Source organism: Scatophagus argus, chromosome 13 (genome assembly GCF_020382885.2).
Source record: "Scatophagus argus isolate fScaArg1 chromosome 13, fScaArg1.pri, whole genome shotgun sequence".
In the NCBI taxonomy this organism is placed as follows: Eukaryota; Metazoa; Chordata; class Actinopteri; family Scatophagidae; genus Scatophagus; species Scatophagus argus.
Genome location: NC_058505.1, coordinates 21,641,033 through 21,649,501, shown reverse-complemented (window position 1 = coordinate 21,649,501; position 8,469 = coordinate 21,641,033). Strand labels below are relative to the sequence as shown.

Below are 8,469 nucleotides of genomic sequence, written 5' to 3'. Positions count from 1 at the left end.
GCTGTTACTTACACATTTGTTTGATACATGTTGAAGTAATAATACACTGGAGATATTTCTTGATTGAGAGCTGCTGATGAAGTGCTGTTCTCACTGTGTGATGTGTACGACTGAACAACAACAACATATGAACAACATAACATAAACCTTTGATTAGCTGACTTAGTAGCAGACAGTAACAATGTGAACTTACAAAGAGGAGTTGAAAAGCGAGTTGTTTGCCCCTGCTTCAACAGGGTCTTTGGTGTAAGCCACACGATCTATGTCTTAAGTGGACACGCAAAGATAAAACTTGATATTGGTCTTCTCATATGCCTCTGGGAAAGATGGCACAAGGACATTTCTAAAGATGTTGGAATGTTCTTTTAAAATGATCTGATTTTCCTAACAAGAATTCCAAGGTACTTCCAAATAATCTTCCTCTCAGGAATTGTAAGACGAGGAAACTTGTCAACACTTCAGATGAGACGGTTCAACCAGTAGCTGAATGAAAAATCCCAGGAGTTGCTGGTTTGAAAATAGAATAGTGCAAATGCAGCTCATCCCAGAGATTAGAAGCACAGGTGTGGTGCTTTACCAACATGGCTGCCAGTGAAAGCTGTTAGGGCCAGACTCCCATCTATCCAATGCGCTGTGTACACAACTGTCAGTGTTGGTCTCTCTGTTGTTTACCTGTTGTTGACCACAGAGCTGCTGTTGTTTTTGCTTACTGTATCACACATAAAGAATAAAAGATGAGCTGTTTTTGACAAGCATCTGTTTCTGACTTCTGTTTGCTCTTCGACCTGGTGACAAACTCCACAGGACTCTGAACTGGACTACATGCAGTGAATGAAGCTTTCTGCAGGAGGTAGTGTTAGGAATATGGAGGGAGGCTATTGAACAGCATAAAGTCCTAAAAACCAAGCAGCTTACCAAAGTAGAAGTGAAAACTTTTAATTTCAGGGGCTGCCAGCGTCACCACAGTAATTCAAGCAGGGCTCGTATGGGAAGAAAATAGTTTTTCTATAGTAGGGTTTTCATGTCTTTTCAGTGGAGGACCACTTAACACAGGAGAACTGTGGGTACTAATTACACTATCAGCCGAAACATGACCCGCTTCCTCTGGCGTGTCTGTGATAGTGTGTCATAATTGACCATTGTGTTGTTAAGAGTACTCGCCCCCTCTTACCACGAACAATTAGCATTGTCATGGTTACAAGAGATGGGATCCCAGTGGATGATTCCTCGGTGAAACCAACTCACACACATGAACGAACACCAATTACTCATCTGAGCTGCTCTCGACAAGGCACTCTGGGGCACAAGCAGCTTCTGAAATAATTTAGCTGTCATTTTAGTAGAAGTGGAAACCTGTGTGTGTGCGTCTGAAGAAATAAAACGGCTCCAGAGACAAGGTAAGCACTTGCATCTAAACAGGTAACCTGATGTTCAAGCTTTGGTCCATGTTGTGTGTAAGAGACTGGATCCAGGGATTCAGTCTATGTTGTGATACACTATACTAAATATATGAAATGTAAATCAAGTTATGACTCAGGTTAGTCTAAATACACTTGCAAAGCTGAATGGCAGCCTGTTAATACCGTAAGCGCGCTAATATTTTGATGATGATGACAGTTGGCAGCTGAACTAAGTCTCAAGAGAATGATTCAGGTAAATGACACGTTCCAAATAAACAGGAAGGAAGTTATCTCTTGCAAACGCAGAGGAATAAAAGCCAAACATGTTGTGACCTTGTCATAGTTGGATCTGCAGTGACACTTCAGCTTCAGCTCACTTCGGTGTGCTGTGAAAAATCCATTTGTCGACATTCAGAACGTTATCAGAAGAGGCTGAGCGCGGATCAAACTCTGGAAGGTGCATTTAGTGGGTGTGGGATTTTCTGACAACCAAGCTCCTGAATGAAACTTTCCATTCAGAATTTATCAAAATATATAAACAAAATATAGTGGCTGTATGTAAAGGACAGTGCTGTTATTTTCTGCTGACATGACTATCAAAGCCTGAGTTATCTCATTCCTTGTTGTTCATGTTCGAGGTCACAGCGCAGAAGGCTGGGAACCGCTGCTTTAATCTTCAACAATTTGTTGTATTTTTTTAAGCCTACCATACAGTTTTTAAATGACATTTTGAATCTGTACAGCAACAAATACGTTTCCCTCTGTTATGCAGTAAAGGAGAGGTATAAAATAACAGAATATGTACTCAAAGTACAAGTGAAAATTGTACTACATACATGATATGTACATAAGTATATAACCTGTAGGGCTTTTTTCTGATTTATTTTTATTTTGACTCCCACATACACCATCCTGCTGCCACAAACACTCACTAGAGCACTAAATGTACATTAAATCTGTGGCTCCAAAAAAAGGTTTTGTATAAAATCAACGTTTACACAGAGAATTCATTTTAAAATTTGCGTCCTCAGTGGGAAACACTGGGACTGAAGCCAAGAGCCACCGACAGGTGCAAGAAGGCAGAAGGTGTTCAGAGACGGATTAACACGTTGTTGGCTTTGTTCTTTTCGTGGGATTTGCTGACAATAGGATAAATATGGAACAATCCTAGATTTCCCCTTAACCATTTCCAGTGTGCAGTAAATCTGACTTTACTGCACTTTCAGAGCCAGACTGGAAACTCGCAAGCATTTGATATTATTGGCCCTGTGGGAAGACAGCCATCACCTGCTCAATGAAAGCCAGATGGGGCTGCATGTCCCTGAGCCTCTGGACGTGCACTTCTCACACTTATTACATTCTTGTGAAATTCCCATCTTATTGTTTTCTACAACAGCCATGACTGAGGGGTCTCCAAGACTCTCATTTCGCCTTTTCTCTTCATGTCCTGGTGTCATGTTGATAGTGTGCTTACGCTGTTCAGGAGGAAGGTAGTTCATTAAAGATCCGATGTCACATTCTTATCAAAACTGGGAATTGTTTGGACATTCATCCCAGCCACAAAGCAAACCCATTTTCTCACTGCTGTCTGTTTCAGATGCCCCTTAAAGCCGTCGTGTTGCTTCTAGCAGTGGTGTGTGTGTGGTGTGTAGAGGAGTGTGCGTGTTTTCCCAACGGCTCGGTGGCGTTCTCCTGTGGCAACATGATGCCTGTACATCCACCTTTCAGCCCCTCCACCAGCAGCCCACCGTTCACACTGACTACATCCAGCAGCACCTACACACCTGGCGGAGTCATTTCAGGTAGCATCTGAGCACTTCCTGCAAAGCATTACAACATAACAGTAAAATGACATGACAGCTCAGGTCAAGTGGAGACTCTAGATTGTCCTTGTCACCTCTCAAAGCGTGTTGGCAAAGACTACAGCTCTCATAACCTTGAACTGAACAGGCCAATGAAGAGATATAATGTTCTGCTGGTTGTGTATTATAATAATATTCTATAACAAATTATACAATAATTCTAATAATGTGTCAGATCACAGGTCATAGATGAACTTTCATGGTCAACAAGTAATGGTGATGAAATAAAATGAAACTACCAGCAGAATTTTGCCCTTAAAATGGAAACAAACTGGAAAGTCCACCAGCTGCAGCTGAAATAGTGATGCATTATTCAGAATGTCTTTTCTTCGTGCCACATTTTCCCCCTTTGAAGCCACTCTTTACGCATTTTAACCGTGTTAAAAGCTGAGAGTATCTGACTGGTGCTTATTGCACTTGTTCCTGAACAACAGCACACAGTCTGATGTGTGTGTGCACAGTTTGACTCTGGGCAGGAAGCCCTGTTACACGTCATCATGGCCCCTCTTCCCTCCTTGTGTCTGTGAAGTCAAAACATCAAAGTACAGTGTAAAGAAAAGAGACCATGCAAACTTCCTGCTGAAGGTTTGGCCTCTCAGCTGTCAAACTGTAGATGTATTTGTATTTGTATTTGGAAATTAAGGAACCATGTTGTCAGGCTCATTCAACTCTCTTTCCCTCCCAACTCTGCTCTTTCTCTCTTCTTCTTCTTTGTATTATCCCACTTCACATCTCCTCACCCTCTGGCTTCGCCTCATCTTCCCTTCTACTTCCCTTTCATTCTCTCCCCCGACCCTGCCTTCCATCCCAGGGGAGGGGTTGTGCAACAATTCAGAGGTCAGAGGTCATGTTTAGAGGAACTTACTTTGGCTCCAGCCTCACACCCAGACTCCCCAGTCCCTCTCTTCTCTGCTCCGGCCTCACATTTCTGTAGCTACGCTGTCTGGACTAGCTGCTCTCTGGACTAGTTGCTCTCTGGACTAGTTGCTCTCTGGACTAGTTGCTCTCTGGACTAGTTGCTCTCTGGACTAGTTGCACGTACATTTGAAACTAATAATTCTAACTTTGCTGTTTCTCCTCTCCCGTTTGCCAATGCCGCTCCTCACTATCTCCTCTCCTGCTCGAGTCGGTCTGCCTCACATTAACGCCGTCTCCCTGATGCTGTCCTTGCAGTGACGGTGGAAGCGGTTCAGAACAGCTCCACAGAGTTCCAGGGTTTCCTGTTACAGGCCAGGAGCAGGGAGGGAAACGGTAACACAAAATCTGTCGTGTCTGTGTGTTACAGTGTTGTTTTGCACTGTGAAAAAAAATGTAAATAAATAAAGGCTGGAAAAAAATGAAAATGATGACATAATGCCACAGTTCAGTTTATGTAGAATAAGTATATAATTTTGTCATAACTATAACATCAAAAAGAAGATTGGCTTTCTGTGAGGGCAGTAAATGACACTGATTTTAAATTACTATTGCTAACACTTCTTTGAACACAAGTGCATATCAGAGATAGCAATCAGAACCACTTGCAAGGGCCTGTTCTCCACCCCACACTTTACTGTAGGGCCTGCTTTCCGTGGGCCCCGGCACGCCCACACCGCCTGCACTGTCTACAAGTGTGTCCCTGTAGACAGCGCAGGCATAGCAATTCATATGTCTTTATCAAAATATTTCACCAAACTGGTTACACACCGTGCCTGCGTGGGTTTTCTCCGGGTTCTCCGGCTTCCTCCCACAATACCAAAAACATGCACATTAGGTTAATTGGCTACTCTAAAATTGCCCCTAGGTGTGAGTGTGAGCGTGTGTGGTTGTTTGTCTTTGTGTGTTGGCCCTGCGATTGACTGGCGACCAGTCCAGGGTAAACCCCGCCTCTCGCCCGTAGTCAGCTGGGATAGGCTCCAGCTCCCCCGCGACCCTCACGGATAAGCGGTATAGAAAATGGATGGATGGATGGTTACACACCTGGCAGGCCAACCTCCTCACTTAATTGACCTGTTTTGTTTTAATTAAAGTAGCATCCCAACACTTCAGTGTTCACTATAGTGTTCTGCCAACACTTAAATCAGTTCTAATATTACATTAAAACATGACAATATATGTTTTTCTTTGTCATTAAATAAAGTTGAAGACACGTGATGAGAAAAGTGTTATTTACTGACTTATTAGAGGTATTGTTTTGTGCTTCCAGCTCTGCTATGGCCTGTGGGAAAGTTCACCAACATCGACACCACCCTGTTTACTGCACTGCACTGTAAAAACATGAAGGTGTGAACGTCGCATTTCAGTTGTTTCTTTGCTGACTAAATGTGACGGCATGACAACAGTGATGCCATACGATGTGTGTGTGTGTGTGTGTGTGTGTGTGTGTGTGTGTGTGTGCATCCTTGTGCAGAACTCTACCGTCAGTCAGGCTTCAGGAGCTAAGAGGAAGAAAGTCCAGCTGACCTGGGAGGCACCTAGCAACAGTAACTATGGAGATATCTACTTCAGGTAGATGATAGACGTGCACGTGCGCACGGAACACACACGCCAACACACACACAAGGGTTTTGCTTACTACACTATTTCCTCAAACTCAAATCTGCTTCTAACTTCACTGGTTAACCAAAGTTCAAACTTGTGAAAGCATCATGGAGCTGATGATAAACACACAACATCAAACACAAATATCAACATCACAAACAGAAATGGACCCAAATAACTAAAGCAGAGCTGACTTGATAATACTCGCTGACTCATGTGTCACGTCCGTGTCGTTGTTGTGAACATGACAGTGTCAGTGTGGTCCAGGACTACACGACATTCTGGGTCCAGCTGAACAGCAGCGCTCTGAGACTGGACAGCAGTGGGAACTCTGCAGCCGGAGTGAGTACTGACTGACAGACAGACTGACTGACTGACTCTGTGATGGAGCTGCTCTGTGATTCTGACATGTTTCTCCTCTCCCGTTCAGGTCTTTTCCCCCTCAGCTCTGCTCCTCATCACTCTGCTGAGTCTTTCTGCCAACTCTTGACGCACACACACACATGAAATAGTTACGTGGGATCCCTTTTCGACAACGTTTTTCCAGTCAGAACAAGCCACGCTAACTTATCCAGTTATGTCTTTTTGCACTGGCTGCTGTCCAGTGTTATTTTCTTGTAGAGTTTAAACAGAAAACCTCAGTGTCGTGTTAGAGAAAATCCTGTGTCTGTAAAACTGAAGCTCACCTCAAAATGGAAGTGGATGTGTGTGTGTTTTAAATAAATCATATTTAAAAAGCACAAACAAGTCGTAGAAGTTACTGAGACTCAAAACTTCTTTTGCAGGATGTGGACTGACTTCTGTGTTTTCAAATGGATCTCTGTGGCTTTGCAGGTTTGTTGTCCATCTGGTGGTATGTAGTGGTACTGCATCGTGGTGGTGCTGTTGCATCAGCGTGTGCTGCTGACTCATTGGTTAACTTCACTGGGACATTGACTCGCAGTGGAGGAACAGAAACAAATGACGGTCCGAACCTGATGACTGCACACATGATATCACATCATACAGACAGTAGAAACAGTCCACACTAACAAAGCACTGCAGAGTGTACGCTCAACAATCTAACTTTTAATTCTGTTCCTACTCTGTACAGCTACTACCATTATTACTGTTACTAATACTGCTATCATAATCACCATAGTACCTCCTGTATACTTCATTATCATTATCTACAGTTCCAATATTTCTAGTTAGCACTGTCGTACCCTCATAGCAAGAGGGTCCCAGGTTCGAATCCCGGTCTGGGCCCTTCTATGTGGAGTTTGCATGTTCTCCCTGTGCCTGCGTGGGTTTTCTCCGGGTACTCCAGCTTCCTCCCACAATACCAAAAACATGCACATTAGGTTAATTGGCTACTCTAACTTGCCCCTAGGTGTGAGTGTGAGAGTGTGTGGTTGTTTGTCTTTGTGTGTGGCCCTGTGATTGACTGGCGACCAGTCCAGGGTGAACCCCGCCTCTCGCCCGTAGTCAGCTGGGATAGGCTCCAGCTCCCCCGCGACCCTGACGGATGAGCAGTATGGAAAATGGATGGATGGATTACTGCTGCTATGCATCATCTGCTTGTATGCTCCTTACGCCCCCCCTCCTCTCTCTCTCTCTCTCTCTCTCTCTCTCTCTCTCTCTCTCTCCCTCTCTCTCTCTCTCAACCCAACTGGTCAAGGCAGATGGCCGCCCATCTTGAGCCGGGGTCTGCTCCGAGGATTCTGCCTTCTAAAAGGCAGTTTTTCCTCTCCACTGTCACCAAGTGCTTGCTCAAGGGGGAATGTTGGGTTCTCAATTACAATTTATTTAAAAAGTTTGGTCTGGACCTGCTCTAATTGGAATAACTGGAGTGTCATGAGATAACTTTTGTTGTGAATTGGCGCTATATAAATAAACTGAATTGAACTCAATTGAATTAATGTTAGCATCACTGTTTTTTAAATAAATCTCCCTCACTGAACAAGGGCTGTTGGCTCTAAAGTTTTCAGTATTTGACAGAGTTCTTGCTGCATGGACGTCACATTAACCCTCAGTGTACAAAACACACATGCAAGTATGTTTTACTAATACCTGACTGTAAGTGTTCATCAGCTCAGGAAGTATCATGAACTCCTGTCGCTCAGCATTAAAAATGTATCAAGTCACTGTGACTGTGATTAGTTCATATTTTTAATCAGTTAATGAAAGTTTAAGTTTCTCAATAGATTAATTTGATATGCAACACATTTATGAGCCTCCTCTTGCCATAGGATGCAGGAGTCATGCATGAGTTTAAGTGTATGTTTGCATCCTTACTTTCTTACTATCCGTAGCTTCCTTGGCAGTGTTCACAGTCTGTTTCAGGACGGAGCTCCACACTGCGGCAAATCAATCCAGCTTTCATGAAAACACGGGAATCAAATGCGTGTGATGGTTCTGCTTTAATTGGCTTGTCAGCATAAAGTATTCGAATCTGTATTTTGGAGCAGCACACAGCAGTTTAGTTCAGATACCAAAGTGACAGACTGATGCAGTACTTGGTCTTCTTCTCCAGGTAGTGGTTTTGCAGCTGGATCTCTGACTGCTCCCAAATGCTCTTTCTGGTTTTTCCACCATCATTAAATAAAGGAATCATTCTCTTCTGCTCTTGGCCTCAGTTCATTAGCTAACGAGGCTAAAGAGGTTCAGAGATGATGTCTTTTGGTGGACATTTATTTGTCCTCACT

At 43.5% G+C, this 8,469-nt stretch overlaps 1 protein-coding gene across 1 annotated transcript; it reads left to right on the top strand.

Annotated features, from left to right (window-relative positions):
- Positions 1-868: 868 nt before the first annotated feature.
- Positions 869-6,540, top strand: LOC124068995 (putative ferric-chelate reductase 1). Its single transcript, XM_046407640.1, has 7 exons — positions 869-1,397; positions 2,998-3,202; positions 4,436-4,513; positions 5,448-5,524; positions 5,652-5,749; positions 6,034-6,124; positions 6,213-6,540. Exons 2-7 carry the CDS (start codon positions 2,998-3,000, stop codon positions 6,270-6,272), a joined length of 609 nt encoding a protein of 202 aa, XP_046263596.1. The 5' UTR covers positions 869-1,397; the 3' UTR covers positions 6,273-6,540.
- The last annotated feature ends 1,929 nt before the right edge of the window (positions 6,541-8,469 follow it).